General features: G+C 45.2%; 1 protein-coding gene across 2 annotated transcripts in view; it reads left to right on the top strand.

Moving 5' to 3' along the window:
* The window catches only part of PALLD (palladin, cytoskeletal associated protein), a 542,838-nt gene that overhangs the window by 321,810 nt on the left and 203,239 nt on the right, over positions 1-17,789 (top strand). For both annotated transcript variants that reach the window (XM_073644159.1, XM_073644168.1), the window contains 2 exons: positions 7,610-7,729; positions 9,761-10,100. In XM_073644159.1, the coding sequence (XP_073500260.1) occupies positions 7,610-7,729; positions 9,761-10,100 (460 nt within the window). The remainder of the gene's footprint in view (positions 1-7,609; positions 7,730-9,760; positions 10,101-17,789) is intronic.

The following is a 17,789-nucleotide window of genomic DNA, read 5'->3' as shown; positions in this document are numbered from 1 at the left end:
GACCAGTCACCATTCTGGTCGCTCTTCTCTGAACTTGTTCCAGTTTGTCTATGTCTTTTTTAAAATGTGGTGCCCAAAACTGTACACAGTATTCCAGATGAGGTCTGACCAAAGAGGAGTAAAGACCGATAATGACTTCACGTGATCTAGACTGTATGCTTCTGTTAATACATCCCAGAATTGTATTTGCCTTTTTTGCTGCTGCATCACACTGTTGACTCATGTTCAGTCTATGATCTATTAGTATACCTAAGTCTTTTTCACATGTACTGTTGCTTAGCTCTATTCCTCCCATTCTGTATATGCTTTTTTCATTTTTATTGCCCAGATGTAGTACTTTGCATTTTTCCCTGTTAAAAAACATTCTGTTGGTTGCTGCCCACTGCTCCAGTTTATTTAGGTCTTTTTGAATCCACTCTCTCTCTTCTCTAGTATTAGCTATCCCTCCTAGCTTTGTGTCATCAGCAAATTTAATCAGTTTACCCTCAATTCCTTCATCTAAATCATTGATGAAGATGTTGAACAATACAGGTCCCAGGACAGAGCCCTGTGGTACCCCACTTGAGACATTCATCCAGCTGGATGTGAAGCCATTTACAACCACCCTTTGAGTCCGATCACTAAGCCAGTTATGAATCCACCTAACAGTTGCCTGGTCCATTGCATACTTGGTCATTTTTTCAATAAGGATGGTGTGAGATACTTTGTCAAATGCTTTGCTGAAGTCCAGATATACTATAACTACAGCATTTCCCTGATCCACCCAGTCAGTGATTCTGTCATAGAAGGAAATTAAGTTAGTCTGACATGACTTGTTAGTTACAAACCCATGCTGACTCTGGTTAATCACTTCATTCTTATCCATGTACTTACATACATGTTGTTTAATAATTTGTTTAAAGATCTTTCCTGGTATAGAAGTCAGACTCACCGGCCTATAGTTCCCTGGGTCCACTATATAAGTACACTTATACTACTTATTCTATACTTTATACTATACTTATACTTTTATAGACTTTATAGTACTTTTATAGACTTAGTACTTTTTTTCATACTCATAGACTTGAATGGATGAGTTTCAGCCAATTTACAGAGTAAAATTTAGCATGCTGGTATTTTTGTTTCGCAGCGATTAGGTCTCAGTAAAAATACTTTCATCTGCACTGACTCATTGAATAACATTGATCCGAGTGCAATCCCCCTTTTTAATTAATCGGATTGCACTTGTCCGATTTATACGGTCACCTGCACTAGAACTAATAGTGATTTTATCAAAAAAGCTGGTAATTTATCATTATAGAGGCCACATTCATTCATCTTTTGATTTATTTTACAGGATTGTCCACTTCTAATAGTACTAGTGAATTAGCGATCATTCATAGCAAACTTGTCACAAATTAACAAGCACAATCAAATCTTTGTCCTTTTGTGTTTTCCAGTTTTATTTTTGTCAAAAAGATAATTTTTCTTTCTATAATCTACCAAATCCACAAATAATTATTATTCGGAGATATAGAAGTATAAAGTATGGAAAAGTATAGCATAAAAACAAGTTAAATAATATAAAAAAAACAACAATATTATTAAATAGTATAACAGACGATGCATAAACTGATATTAATATTTCAGGATAAAACTCGTATAGATTCCTGACAATGGATGTACTTGGATAAGAATGATTTATACACAAGATCATACATTTTTTTCGCACTACTCAAGAACACGTATGTGTCATACGGCAAACGTTTGTAGCTCATTCATAAAGTCGTGTTATTGTTGCCTTGGGGAGTGACTTTCTCACAGACGGTAACTCATAGTTTACTACGCTTTCCTTGGAAGCGTCCCTACACGCCCGCACATACATAGGGCCCGGGGATCCCATGTAACAGCAGCATTTTCTCCTCTGGCTAATGTATTCTCCACTCGTTCTGTCTAGACGGAAATCGCACCGTATCGCTGACTGTTCTGTGACTTAATAAACAGTCCAGTTGTTTAAGGCTAACATCCCGCGTTGTCATATTACCTGATCTGTTCTCCTTTATGCTTCTTTTGACACAATGCTGATTGAAGTATTCAGAGCAGAGTTTGTAGGGGAAAAATACATGAATCATTGGCCAGCTGTGGCTGCTTTTAGCCATTACTCAGCTGTCTAGAAGCAGGACCTATCCGATTTCTGCAGAGTATTGTCTTCTTAGTGACATGCACAAAGAAAAGTGGTTTTATTAGATAATCTGGGAAGAACTTTATTATAATGATTAAACCATATCTACTACTTTTAGACAATTGCAATTACTTTCCCCTAGTAACACAAAAGTTCAGATTCTAAATTAAAGGCTGTGCTATATTTAATGACAACCTTGTATGGCCCCAGGACTTGGCTTGTCAGACAACTGATCTAATCTAAAGTAGATAATTGCACTGTTAAGAGAAGCCTCTTTCATGGGGACTCTTATCTTCTGCTTATTGATCAATGCTTCTTACCCACAATTACTAACATGTGTAATGTATGGCCAGCTACTGTGCAAAATTTTGGATTACAAGAGCTTTTTTTTTTTTATTAAGGGATTATTGCCAAGTTATCTTCTATCCATAACATAGGGGATAAGTTGCTGAACAATGGGGGTCAGGGCTACTGGGACCCCCTGGTAATTGTGAGAATGAGCATCTAAAACTCTATAGAGCCTTGTCTAGAATGTAATGGTGATGTGCATGCCCCACTCCATGTATTCTCTATGGGACTGTTGGAAATAGCTGAGTGTTGTACTTGACTTTCTCCAGCAGTCCCACTGGCAATTAGTGGAGTGGAGGTCGAGCATGCACATCGCCGTTGAATTCAAGACAAGGCTCTGCAGCGCCCAATTCCAGAGGCCCGATCCCAGCTGTCAGACATATATTGTTCAGTAAGTTCTCCTCTATGCAATGGATAGGAGACAACTTACTATCTTAGGAATAACCAATTAATGTAGACACATCAAACTTGGAAGACAGAGCTTTATATAGTATTTGGTAAAACATAGTATGTCGGATTATATGGTACAAAAATTGTATCGTGATAGACATGTCGTTTACATAAGGGAATGTGCTGCCAAAAATGATAATTTTTAGATCAGTATAAACGATGCAATAAAAAAAAAGAAGATTGCTGATGTTTTGATCATTGTACAATTTTACAACAGTTGGGGATCTTTGATCAATCTATAGATCATTAAAGGTTGACTTCGATGAGCCGGAAACTAGTGTTCACTAGACTGCTCGTCGCCAATTATCAGCTTGTCTAAATAAGCCGAAGCGAGCGCTCTTGTGCATGAAAGACAAGTCAGAGATAGCTGCTGGTGAAACAATTGGCTGAACAATCGATCGTTATTTGAGGTGCAGGCAGGGTGTAGCTATAGACACTTAAGGCCCCGTCACACTTAGCGACCCTGCAACGATCCCGACAACGATACGACCTGTCAGGGATCGTTGCTGCGTCACTATGTGGTCGCTGGTGAGCTGTCAAACAGGCAGGCTCACCAACGATCAGGGGAGCAGCGACATCATGGAAAGAATCTTTCCACGATGTCCTGCTCCTTGTTACCAGCCTGCTGAAGCAGGAGCAGGCTGGTAACCATGGTAAACATCGGGTTACTAGGGGCACACGCGCACCTAGTAACCCGTTGTTTATCATGGTTACCACTCTGCTACAGTGAGCGGGAGGTTACCGCTCACTTTAGCAGCCTTGTAACCATGATAAACAACGGGTTACTAGGTGCGCGTGTGCCCCTAGTAACCCGATGTTTATCATGGTTACCAGCCTTATCGCTGCTCCCGCTGGTCACACACAGCGATGTGTGCTGACCAGCGGGAGGGCAACGACCAAAAAATGGTCCAGAACACTTTGCAGCGATCAGCGACCTCACAGCAGGGGCCTGATCGCTGCAAAGTGTCACACAAAACCGTGACACAGCAGCGATCTCGCTATGTGAGACGGGGGCTTTAGGCTAGGATTAGAGATACCATATCAGCTCTGTAGTAATATGCTACATAAAATACTCTGTAGTACTAGGCCTTAAGTCCCCGTCACAATAAGCGAGATCGCTAGCGAGATCGCTGCTGAGTCACAAGTTTTGTGACACAACAGCGACCTCAGCAGCTATCTTGCTACGTTTGACACTTACCAGCGACCAGGCCCCTGCTGTGAGATCGCTGGTCGTGTCGGAATGGTCTGGACATTTCTTTGATTGTTGAGGTCCCGCTGGGTAGCAACGATCCCTGACAGGTCGTATCGTTGTCAGGATCGCAGTAGCGTCACTTAGTGTGACGGGGCCTTTATGGTCAGCATGAGGTCAAAGGGAGGTTTATGTAGCAGCCCTTCTTGACTTCTGCACCCTTAGATCGAATTCAGACATCCATGTACCAAGGTCTCAGTATGGATCGTAACGCACAGACTGGCCCCAAACTTGACAGTCTCATATATTCCTATGAAGCTGTCATTTGGAGTCAGGAGACTCATAGCCGGACCTAGCCGGACCGTGATAAATGGATGTTTGAATTCAGCCTTGAACAACTGTAGATATATGCTATATTTTCTAAAGCCATAATTGGGGACTTTTTCGAGTCCCACAATGTAAATAATTATGAAATCCAATAATAGTCTCCTTTTAAAATCATTATCAGATCAGGATATGAGATGATACCATGAACAGAAGAAATCGGTATGGCCAGTATTGCTAACCCCTGTGAAACCATGATGCCATCTATATACAGAATGCTCTCAATATTGCAAAAACTTGTACTCCTTGTTTAGGTATTGTAATATATATTGTAGTGAGATCCTGACTAGGCACCGCTGCTCTTCTTCTTATCTTGGATTGTGCTCTGCATAGACCATCATATTGTTTGGATCACAGACTCATTGACTCATTGCGGGCATGGATCAGAGGCTGGCTTGGATCAGAGACTGGCTCATTGCGGGCTTGGATCAGAGACTGGCTCATTGCGGGCTTGGATCAGAGACTGGCTCATTGCGGGCATGGATCAGAGACTGGCTCATTGCGGGCATGGATCAGAGACTGGCTCATTGCGGGCATGGATCAGAGACTGGCTCATTGCGGGCATGGATCAGAGACTGGCTCATTGCGGGCTTGGATCAGAGACTGGCTCATTGCGGGCTTGGATCAGAGTCTGGCTCATTGCGGGCTTGGATCAGAGACTGGCTCATTGCGGGCTTGGATCAGAGTCTGGCTCATTGCGGGCTTGGATCAGAGACTGGCTCATTGCGGGCGTGGATCGGAGACTGGCTCATTGCGGGCGTGGATCGGAGACTGGCTCATTGCGGGCGTGGATCGGAGACTGGCTCATTGCGGGCGTGGATCGGAGACTGGCTCATTGCGGGCGTGGATCGGAGACTGGCTCATTGCGGGCGTGGATCGGAGACTGGCTCATTGCGGGCGTGGATCGGAGACTGGCTCATTGCGGGCGTGGATCGGAGACTGGCTCATTGCGGGCGTGGATCGGAGACTGGCTCATTGCGGGCGTGGATCGGAGACTGGCTCATTGCGGGCGTGGATCGGAGACTGGCTCATTGCGGGCGTGGATCGGAGACTGGCTCATTGCGGGCGTGGATCGGAGACTGGCTCATTGCGGGCGTGGATCGGAGACTGGCTCATTGCGGGCGTGGATCGGAGACTGGCTCATTGCGGGCGTGGATCGGAGACTGGCTCATTGCGGGCGTGGATCGGAGACTGGCTCATTGCGGGCGTGGATCGGAGACTGGCTCATTGCGGGCGTGGATCGGAGACTGGCTCATTGCGGGCGTGGATCGGAGACTGGCTCATTGCGGGCGTGGATCGGAGACTGGCTCATTGCGGGCGTGGATCGGAGACTGGCTCATTGCGGGCGTGGATCGGAGACTGGCTCATTGCGGGCGTGGATCGGAGACTGGCTCATTGCGGGCGTGGATCGGAGACTGGCTCATTGCGGGCGTGGATCGGAGACTGGCTCATTGCGGGCGTGGATCGGAGACTGGCTCATTGCGGGCGTGGATCGGAGACTGGCTCATTGCGGGCGTGGATCGGAGACTGGCTCATTGCGGGCGTGGATCGGAGACTGGCTCATTGCGGGCGTGGATCGGAGACTGGCTCATTGCGGGCGTGGATCGGAGACTGGCTCATTGCGGGCGTGGATCGGAGACTGACTCATTGCGGGCGTGGATCGGAGACTGGCTCATTGCGGGCGTGGATCGGAGACTGGCTCGGATCAGAGACTGGCTCATTGCGGGCTTGGATCAGAGACTGGCTCATTGAGGGCGTGGATCAGAGGCTGGCTTGGATCAGAGACTGGCTCATTGCGGGCTTGGATCAGAGACTGGCTCATTGCGGGCGTGGATCAGAGACTGGCTCATTGCGGGCGTGGATCAGAGACTGGCTCATTGCGGGCGTGGATCAGAGACTGGCTCATTGCGGGCGTGGATCAGAGACTGGCTCATTGCGGGCGTGGATCAGAGACTGGCTCATTGCGGGCGTGGATCAGAGACTGGCTCATTGCGGGCGTGGATCAGAGACTGGCTCATTGCGGGCGTGGATCAGAGACTGGCTCATTGCGGGCGTGGATCAGAGACTGGCTCATTGCGGGCGTGGATCAGAGACTGGCTCATTGCGGGCGTGGATCAGAGACTGGCTCATTGCGGGCGTGGATCAGAGACTGGCTCATTGCGGGCGTGGATCAGAGACTGGCTCATTGCGGGCGTGGATCAGAGGCTGGCTCATTGAGGGCGTGGATCAGAGGCTGGCTTGGATCAGAGACTGGCTCATTGCGGGCATGGATCAGAGACTGGCTCATTGCGGGCATGGATCAGAGACTGGCTCATTGCGGGCTTGAATCAGAGACTGGCTCATTGCGGGCTTGGATCAGAGACTGGCTCATTGCGGGCATGGATCAGCCAGCAGTAAGTGATGCCACATCTTGACCTTAACACTTCTGCCACAGTTTAATAACATGGAAATCTGCTATGTGAAAGGGAGATATTGTCTGACTTGACTGTAGTTGTGTAGAGACTATTCTTTCTTGGGTAGAAACATATGGGCTGGAAACAAATAGATTACAGTACATACTACACATAGACTTCAAGAACTGCAAATGTCTTGTACCTGTATTGTTATTATGGGGTATAGACATTATTAAGGTCCGCTGAGTGAGTACTGCTGGGCATAAAATGGCAATCTATCAATAAAGTCGGTGGTTACAAGGCTGACTCATTCTGAATAATGAACAGTGGAAAAAGCAGGTCGAGCCTGTTTGCTGTATATAATGGGGGAAATGAGTATATAATGGAAGTCAAATTATTTATAGGACTGTTTGGAATCTGTTTGCCAGAAAAGTAATTCAAAGAAGAAATAAAGTGCAAAATCGTAAAAAAGGGGGTGTTATTAATGGGAATTGCAGCTGGCTAACCCTGAAATGTATAAGTGATTGTGTCATATGTAAATGGTACAATGAATTTCCAATCTAGTCTGACTGACATGTATTAGAGTGCAAGCTTTGTGTAAAGTGATCGAAGTCCTCACAGCAATCCCAAGGTAGTAACTGGTGCAAGAGATTTGAAGTAACATGTGCTTTTTGTATTTTCCAGAGGAGATCTGTACACTGGTGATTGCAGAGACGTTCCCAGAAGACGCTGGTGTGTTCACGTGCACAGCAAGCAATGACTATGGCTCTGTGACCTGCAGCGCACAGCTGACAGTGCTCGCTGGTATGTTGTTATAACAGTCTATACTGATCCACAGACAGGAACGCAGAATTATGGCCACACTGAAGACTTTGGCGACATTATTCTGATTTTACTATATATTGCATTGTGTCATACCGTGTGAATTCTCTAAAACTTGATTTTTTTCCTAATGTGTTTCTTTTTAAGATAAAAAAGAGAACTAATTTTTTTTTCTGACCAGTGGCAAAATAATTAGGAAGGTATCTAAAGCCAAGGAAAATACTTGACAGATTTGGTAATGTAAAGTCTGGGGGAGTCACATACTTTCTGGGTTTGTTTTACTATCAGTATCACATTCTTTAGCAGCCATGGTGATCCATCTTCTGCCCGTCCAAGCCATCTTCCCTAGGCTGAGCTATTCCCTAAGATGCATAATTTATTATCTACAAGTCATTCTAAATTATTTTGTGAAGATTGGAACTGGGAAAAATGTTATCTTATTACTCATTTTATGTAAATGTCATTTATTATGCAGTGCTGTACACAGAATATAGTCCCTAACATCAGCCGTGTCCCCGGAGGACAATGGAGTAGCCCTGATTCACACAATATACATGCATACACATGGCCTCACCAAGAGAAAGAGAACAGGACTGGAGTGCCACTAATATTGGAAGCAGAAATCCTAGAAGTCAATATTAACCATTAATCCCTTGTCTCCGTAGCCAGGGTTTTTACTCTTTTGGTTTATCCCCCCTTCTTCCAAAAGTCATAAGTTTTTTTAGTTTTCAGTATATATAGCCATATAAGGGCTTAATTTTTCAGGATGAGTTATAGTTTTGAATGACACCATTCATTTTACCATCTAATTTACTGAAAGATGGGAAAAAATTGTGCAGTGAATAAAAATGCAATACCGCTATAGGTTTTGGGGGGGGTTTGTATTTAAAGAAGTTGTCCAGTACTTTATATTACCCCCCCCCCCCCAATGTATCCCCCCCGGGGCCCCTAAGACTTTTTGTAATTACCTTACATTGCTGATAATGCCTATGAGCGTGACTCAGCACTGGGGTCCCCGCGGTAGCTGCTTGGTTGTGGGCGGGGTTACCCCCCGCGTCACACCCAGCATCCACCGCTCGCTTTCCCAATGAATGAGGACAGGGAGAGCGCGCGGTGGAAGCCAGATGTGACGCGGGGGGTAACCCCGCCCACAGCCTGGCATCCACCTGGAACGCGGAAAACAAAGACCCCCGGCTGTTGCCAGCACTTGTCGTGACATCAGCGGATGTCAGCCCCGGCTGCAGCCGGGGGTCACGTGATGCGTGATGCCTGTTAGCGGCCAGTGATAGCGCCACTCACAGGCATTATCAGCAACGTAAGCTAATTACAAAAATCCTTAGGGGACCCCGGGGGATACATTGGAGGGGTAATATAAAGTACTGCACAACTCCTTTAAGATGTACATTCTCCAGTAAAAGATTACTCCCAATAATGATTCTCCTGGTCAGTATGATTACATCAATACCAAATTTGCATTGTTTTTTTTTCTTTTTTTAATTAAGTGTTAAAAAAAAATCAGTTATTTGTAAAATAAAATTTTGCATTGTCACCATCTTCCAAGACCCGTACCATTTTCATTTTTCAATTGATTGTGCAGTGTGACAGATTATTATTTTTTTTGCATGATGAGCTGATTATTTTTTTATACCAATCGGCATGCACAATATATACCAGCTATGATGAGTCTGGCTACCACGGGAAACCTTAAGGTTGGTAATCTTGCTAGTTCCAAATGACATACATAGTAAATCTATTACCATGAACAATGTAGTACCACAGCTTTGCATCTGGAACAATATGATTGTATCTTAAAGAATGAAAATAACCAGCCTGCAGATTTACCAGCCTTTCCAATGATAAATGGACAGATTACACCAGAGATTTCCTTTTTCTGAATATACATTTGATATTATTTTATTACTGGAACACTAGCAGACGTTCTGGAGTACTTCCATGTTATTTCAAGGTGAATCATTTTTTTTACTTTTACAAACTCTTTTCTCTTGTTCATAGCAAATAATGAGCGGACCAGAAGTGATGTGTCAAGTGGAGAGATTAGTGGTTATGATTTCCAGAAACATCCATTCTCTTCTCCAACAGCAGCTAAAAGTAGTGGCCTTGAAATGTCATCAAAGAAAACATTGGAGTGTATTCAGCCCAGTCATCCAGACTCCAAGCCTAATGTGGAAAGAAGTCATCTGCAACTTAATACCCTGGAGCGGAAAAGTAACGGTGTTCACAGTAATAATGGTGTAAACGGGAATCAAGAGAGCAAGTACTATACAGCCATATCTCCTACTACACTGGCTTCCCCGACCAAAGAACCACCACCTGTGCCTTCCAAGCCTAAACTGTGAGTACTACCATGTATTTTCCATCATTAAATGCCTTAGTTTATTGATGAACCATGATGCATTAGATTAGAGTTGGTGACTGTGAGAGATACCTATAACCTCTTACTGTGTAACCAGGTAAAAATGGAATACTAGTACTTTAGCAGATTTTGATTAGACATGATAGTTTCCAAGTTTATGAACCTTGAGAAAAAATTAGCAATAAAAACAACCAAAACAACAAATGAATTATAGTTCTCATCAAATTAGAGTTCATAAATTGAAAATTAATGACAAAAATTTGCAAAATGTTGGTAAATCCATATTAATGGCTTTATGACTGTGAGCAACTTTATTTTATAATTGTATGTTATTGTGCCTACTTGTATTGTATTGTCATAAAATCCTAGATATTAAAAGGAATCTATCATGGGAATTTGCTCTATTTAACAAATGCCATGATAGTATAAGGTGTAAAAATACCCTTTCAAGTTAATAATTGTGTAAATGAGAGAGGTTTGAGTAGCTCCAAAGCCATCTGGGTGGAGTTCAGCACTGAACTGTCATGGCTGTAGTCAGTGCCCTTCTGCTGTAATCACACATACTGTTCTTTGTTTGATGGTTTGATGTCCCGCTTAGTTCATTCACACACAGAGCGGGCTGTCAATCAAGGAACAGTGAGTGTGATTTCAGCTGTCACTGTTCATTTCTGAAACTCTGGCCAGATGACCAGAGCCAGGCAGCACATAGCATGTATATAACTTCATCTTCCCACTGCATTATAATGCCCCCTTACACATCAGCTGAACATCATCCAGACCCTCTGATATCAGCAAGATTGGCTGACAGTCTAATATTTATGATAATATCCTGACAAATGATGTAGGGGAAAAGAAGGATCTAACACTTTGGATTTCCAATGGCCGATCCTTTTGTTCTCCAAGTGATAAGTGGAGTCTGGTAGTGGTTCTCTCAAACAGAACATGGGTGGTCTGGCTGTGCTACACATTCTGGTGTATGGAGGACTCGAGTAAGATAGATGTTGGTGGAACAAGCATTTGGCCAACAGCTATCTCTTGTGTATGGAGGGCTTCACCCTTCTCATTTACACTAGAGTAACAGGGTCCCTTTAAACAATTGTGTATAAAGTTGTAGAGTAATCGTAAAAAGTAAATTGGAAGAGTCGAATGTTGGATCTAATGGTGCATATGGGGTAAATGCAGAATTCTTTTAATCAGGACTGGGGATAAGTATAAATCAAGTGATGTTCCTGGAAAAACCTACCAGAACATTTGTGGTCTACAACATTTTTTGGATATTAAAATGTCCAATATTACTAAATACTCACTTATCCAGCGTTATGCTGGTCCCTTTTGTGGACCAATACACTTCTACAGCTCGGATATAAATAGCATTTACTATAAAATAATTTTAATCACAATAAACTGCACAAGCTTCTTCAGTTTTCTAAAAAAAATCAGAGAAGCATCAATTTTGAATTTACTCACAGTGGAAAAAGGGCCCTATTTTTCATTGTCCAGGAATGTACAGACTGTTGACTGCCCTGAAGTTGCTACCTTGTACCTGTACAAAACTTCTAAGGTTAGCTCCTCCTGCAGTGTACACCGTTTTGGGTTCTTCAGCGTCCATCTATATTATATTTCACTTGCTTTTTATACATTGTTTTTATACGTTTATTACACTTCTCGGGGTGAATATTTGTATTATGTGGAACAATCTTTGTGGTTGCGTTGTTCTTCTTGAAACACAGACATTACTCAGGCTGTGATATAAATCACATTGTACATGAGGAGACCATAGAAGGATCAGTCCAGGTCTTATTTCTAACCACACTGCTAAACCTCAAGCCAAAATAGCTGCCAATAAAACGGACAAACTTGAAGGCTTAGGATACATCATCCCAGACTTGGCTAATTATACAAGAATACAAATTCTGATGTTTTTAAAGAAGAATGTGCTTACTCTTAAGGAACTATTGTCCATGCTTTCCATACCGCCGAAGTATTACCTGACCTGATGACTGCTTATGGATCCGCCGCGTCTACTTATTCACTTACTATAATAGGATTGAGGGCAAAGATCTTTGTGGGAATATTAAAGGGAATGTGTCAGTAAGGTCATCCCTCCTAGCCGTCTATATGGGCATGGTGGTAATAGGAAGCTAAATAAAATGACACCTCGATATCTGTGATCCGAAGTCTTATTCCAGAGAAATCCATGTTTTTCTTATATATAAATGAGCTGTTCAGGACTATGGGCCGGACACTGATCTGCATGAGACTCTGCCTCCAGAGATTATTGTAAATGAATGGGGCGATACCAGTGTGAGACATGTAACGACCGACAGTCTGCTCTCTGAGTCTGAGTCTCACACTGGTAACACCCTCTTTCATTTAAAATAATTCCTGGAGTCAAATTCTCACTCCATCAGGGCTCATGTCTGGGTTCTGGTCCTTATACAGTTTTTCAGGGATTCCGACATACCCTATGTAGTGCTTGGCACAGAGTACTATATAAGCATGATCCTGACCTAAAAGTGTTGGCCAGTAATAAAAATTGTACATAAGTAAGCTTAAAATTGTACGCTATGCAGTTTACCAATATTCTTCATGTCTGGAGTATGCTGCCTTCATGATCTTCAGCCTGTGTGTAGAGGGGGTTTCTGACTTACTTCTAATTTGAATAGGTAAGCCAGCCATTTTCTCACATCTGATGTTTAGTCAGAGAAGAAAGGTAGCTTTAATGAAGCATCAAGATGCTCAGACGTTGCTTCTCTAATGCAACTGATGCAACAGCTGCTCCTCTGTTACTCTTAAAGGGGTTCCCTTTCAGAAAACTTTCCTTCATAGCTTGCGGTAGCGCTAAAAACAAACACACGGCACTAGTTCTCCATCGCGGAATGTTATCTGCTGTTTGGCTGCAGCTCTGTTGACATGACGTTGGTTCTGTAGACAATCAATGAGCTCAGTGTCTTGTACCATCTACACAGAGCCATGTTGACATGATGGCACCGCTGCAGACAAACAATAACAACCAGGCAGTGGTGGTGACCTGGACCCTCCAGGGTTTTTATAGCTACTGCAGACTACAAAGGAAAGTTTTCTGAAAGGGGGAAACCCCTTTAATAACAAGTGAGTTGGGAAAAACTCTTGTTCTGCTGGAGCTTGAGATTTTTTATACTCCAATAAAAATTAATGGGGAAACAATGCACAATTTCTAAGACAATTGTTTTTCCTTTACAATCTTTTGGATAGTATATAGTTAATTGTCTTGTGCACCAGTTGTCTCATCTAATTTTAGTTGTCGCATGACTATAGTTTGTGTGTATTCGTGTTAGGCCGCCTAATTCACGATGATTGGAAGGGTCCTGCTATGGCCACAGTGTACGTGCCTACATGATTTCCTCTAGTTTATGTGATTGACATAACTACCAAATAAACAGAAAATAACATTACGCTCCCTGCAATTTGCAGCTTGTAACAGTTATCATTTGTGTTTCCATGAATTAATTTTTTGTTTCTGGAAGAAACTCTGCAGATTGAAGTAATTTGAATCCGAGAAGACTTGTGATAGTACTAATGAACTTGTGTATATTGCAGATTGGAATCAAGTTGTAAAATGAGAAGAATGTGTTATGTCCTCACTTACATCAATCAATTGACTATAAATATTTAGTTTATAAATTGATAAGGTTGAAAACAGGCAGCTAAATATTTCTACTGACTATATGGGACCATTAGTCCTACACCATGCAAATCACAAACTCAGCGGCACCAGGCATGGCACCCGATACTTGACAGGTTTACACAATGTAGAGATCACTTATTTGCAGGAGGCTAGAGATGTATAACTGCCTGTATATGATCAGGGCATTTGCTATTTCAGCCTCTTTCTTTATATCTTCAATACGCACAACAGAAGCATTGTTTTGTGAATTGTGACTGATTCACAAAAACAACTTTTTTTCACAATTCACAAAACAACCTTTTTTTTGAGGCGCAAAAAGAACATTCATGTCAGTCTCCAACTGGCATGAAGCAGCCCACAGATCTAAAACCGTGCAAGGGTTTGTAGATGTTCTGCAGCAGTTGGGACAATGTACTATATGAAATATCCCAAAACTTATGTAGATCCTTTAAAGGATATTTCAACAAATTATATTTGACATCCGTAAGATATGTCATAAAAGTTTAATGTTCAAGATATTGCTTATGTATTAAACACCTATTTTAGTTTTTTTTTCCACACATCCATCATAGGAAAAAAGGCCCGTGATAGGTGAAAAAGGTTCTGTAGCAGTCGAGGTGTGGTATGGCGTGCCGTGTCCAGCAGTCATCCTGTGAATGTAGAGTTGTGCTCAAAAGTTTACATACCCTGGCCTTGTTTCAGAGAATATGAATGATAACAAAAAAACTTTTTCTCCACTCATGGTTGTTGACTGGGTGGAGCCATTTATTGTCTCAAACTACTGTGTTTTCTCTTTTTAAATGTTAATGACAACCAAAAACATCCAAATGACCCTGATCAAAAAAAGTTCACATACCCTGGTGATTTTGGCCTGATAACATGCACAAAATTTGACACAAATGGGTTTGAATAGCTACTAAAGGTAACATCCTCACCTGCGACCTGTTTGCTTGTAATCAGTGTGTGTGCATAAAAGCTGAGTGAGTTTCTGGGATCCAGACAGACTCTTGCATCTTTCATCCAGCCACTGACGTTTCTGGATTGTGAGTCATGGGGAAAGCAAAAGAATTATCAATGGATCTATGGGAAAAGGTAGTTGAACTGTATAACACAGGAAAGGGATACAAAAAAAATCCAAGGAATTGATAATGCCAGTTAGCAGCGTTCAAACTGTGATTAACAAATGGAAAATCAGGGGCTCTGTAAAAACCAAACCACGGTCAGGTAGACAAACAAACATTTCGGCCACAACTGCCAGGAAAATTGTTCAGGATGCACAGAAAAACCCACAAATAACATCAGCTGAAATTCAGGACTCTCTGAAAACTAGTGGTGTGGCTGTTTCAAGATGCACTTGAAGAAAAATGGGCTGCATGGTCGAGTCGCCAGAAGAAAGCCATTACTGCACATATGCCACAAAGTATCTTGCCTACAATGCGCCAAACAGCACAGAGACCAGCCTCAAAACTTCTGGAACAAGGTAATTTGGAGTTATGAGACCAAAATTGAACTATCTGGCCACAAACATAAACGTTACATTTGGAGAGAGGTCAACAAGGCCTATGATGAAAGGAACACCATTCCTACAGTAAAGAACGGAGGTGGATCACTGATGTTTTGGGGATGTGTGAGGTACAAAGGCACAGGAAACTTGGTAAAAGTTGAAGGAAAGATGAATGCAGCACGTTATCAGCAAATACTGGAAGCAAATTTGCACTCATCAGCCCGGAAGCTGCGCATGGGACGTACTTGGACGTTCCAACATGACAACGATCCAAGACACAAGGCCAAGTCGACCTGTCATTGGCTGCAGCAGAACAAAGTGAAGGTTCTGGAGTGGCCATCTGTTATGCACACGCTCGGACTGACTGGCGTGTGCATGTTTAGTGATCCCACTGGACCATGAACCGGAGAGTGCCTGGAGGGGCGTAACTAAGTATCTACCCGATCCGACCAAGGTTGCACGACGGCTAACGACGCCAGTGCACCAGGGAGGAACCGAGCAGAGGGACCAGGTGCTACTCCAGGTCAGACCCCGGACACGGCTGTTGACCCACACCGGAGAATACAGGAACAGGCAGGTTAGGCTGGCACACTGACTGGTGGGTATAGGCAGGCACGGCAGGTATGCAGACAGGCGGGCACTGGTAAGCACGACTGGTATGCAGGCAGGGAGTACTGGCAGGCACGGCTGGAGTGCCGACAGGGAGGCACTAGCAGGTTGGAGCACAGACTGGATAAGGTCCAGTACAGACTGGGACTCATGAACAGAACCGGTAGACAAGCAGAGCAGAGCGAGACCGCCAGAGCGGTGAACAAGAGCAGAGCAGGGCGAGGCCGCCGGAGCGGTGAGCAAGAGCAGAACAGGGCGAGACTGCCTGGAGTGGTGAGCAAAGGCAGGGCAGAGCGGGACCGCCTGGAGCGGCGAGCAAAGGCAGAGCAGAGCGAGACCGCCTGGAGCGGCGAGCAAAGGCAGAGCAGAGCGAGACCGCCTGGAGCGGCGAGCAAAGGCAGAGCAGAGCGAGACCGCCTGGAGCGGCGAGCAAAGGCAGAGCAGAGCAAGACCGCCTGGAGCGGTAAGCAAAGGCAGAGCAGAGCGAGACCGCCTGGAGCGGTAAGCAAAGGCAGAGCAGAGCGAGACCGCTTGGAGCGGTGAGCAAAGGCAGAGCAGAGTGAGACCGCTTGGAGCGGTGAGCAAAGGCAGAGCAGAACGAGACCGCTTGGAGCGGTGAGCAAAGGCAGAGCAGAGTGAGACCGCTTGGAGCGGTGAGCAAAGGCAGAGCAGAACGAGACCGCCTGGAGCGGTGAGCAAACGCAGGGCAGAACGAGACCGCCTGAAGCGGTGAGCAAGGCAGAGCAGGCAAGAACCGCCGGAGCGGTGAGCAAGGCAGAGCAGGCAGAAACCGCCGGAGCGGTGAGCAAGGCAGAGCAGAGAGAAACCGCCGGAGCGGTGAGCAAGGCAGGGCAGAGAGAAACCGCCGGAGCGGTGAGCAAGGCAGAGCGGGCAGAAACCGCCGGAGCGGTGAGCAAGGCAGAGCGGCAAGAACCGCCGGAGCGGTGAGCAAGGCAGAGCAGGCCAGAACCGCCAGAGCGGTGAGCAAAGGCAGAGCAGAGCGAGACCGCCTGGAGCGGTGAGCAAAGGTAGAGCAGAACGAGACCGCCTTTAGCGGTGAGCAAAGGCAGGGCAGAGCGAGACTGCCTGGAGCGGTGAGCAAAGGCAGGGCAGAACGAGACCGCCTGGAGTGGTGAGCAAGGCAGAGCAGGCAAGAACCGGCGAAGCGGTGAGCAAGGCAGAGCAGGCAGGAACCGCCGGAGCGGTGAGCAAGGCAGAGCAGAGAGAAACCGCCGGAGTGGTGAGCAAGGCACAGCAGAGAGAAACCGCCGGAGCGGTGAGCAAGGCAGGGCAGAGAAAAACCGCCGGAGCGGTGAGCAAGGCAGAGCGGGCAGAAACCGCCGGAGCGGTGAGCAAGGCAGAGCGGGCAAGAACCGCCAGAGCGGTGAGCAAGGCAGGTTAGGCTGGCACACTGACTGGTGGGTATAGGCAGGCACGGCAGGTATGCAGACAGGCGGGCACTGGTAAGCACGACTGGTATGCAAGCAGGGAGTACTGGCAGGCACGGCTGGAGTGCCGACAGGGAGGCACTAGCAGGTTGGAGCACAGACTGGATAAGGTCCAGTACAGACTGGGACTCATGAACAGAACCGCAGATGCGGTAGACAAGCAGAGCAGAGCGAGACCGCCGGAGCGGTGAACAAGAGCAGGGCGAGGCCGCCGGAGCGGTGAGCAAGAGCAGAACAGGGCGAGACTGCCTGGAGTGGTGAGCAAAGGCAGAGCAGGCAAGAACCGCCGGAGCGGTGAGCAAGGCAGAGCAGGCAAGAACCGCTGGAGCGGTGAGCAAGGCAGAGCAGGCAAGAACCGCCGGAGCAATGAGCAAGGCAGAGCATGCAAGAACCGCCGGAGCGGTGAGCAAAGGCAGAGCAGAGGGGACAGGGCTCTGTTC

Source organism: Phyllobates terribilis, unplaced genomic scaffold (assembly GCF_046119375.1).
Source record: "Phyllobates terribilis strain yellow unplaced genomic scaffold, ASM4611937v1 Scaffold_1__5_contigs__length_1240528914, whole genome shotgun sequence".
Taxonomy (NCBI): domain Eukaryota; kingdom Metazoa; phylum Chordata; class Amphibia; order Anura; family Dendrobatidae; genus Phyllobates; species Phyllobates terribilis.
Note: the sequence above shows the minus strand (reverse complement) of the source record. Positions and strands in the feature narration are given on the sequence as shown.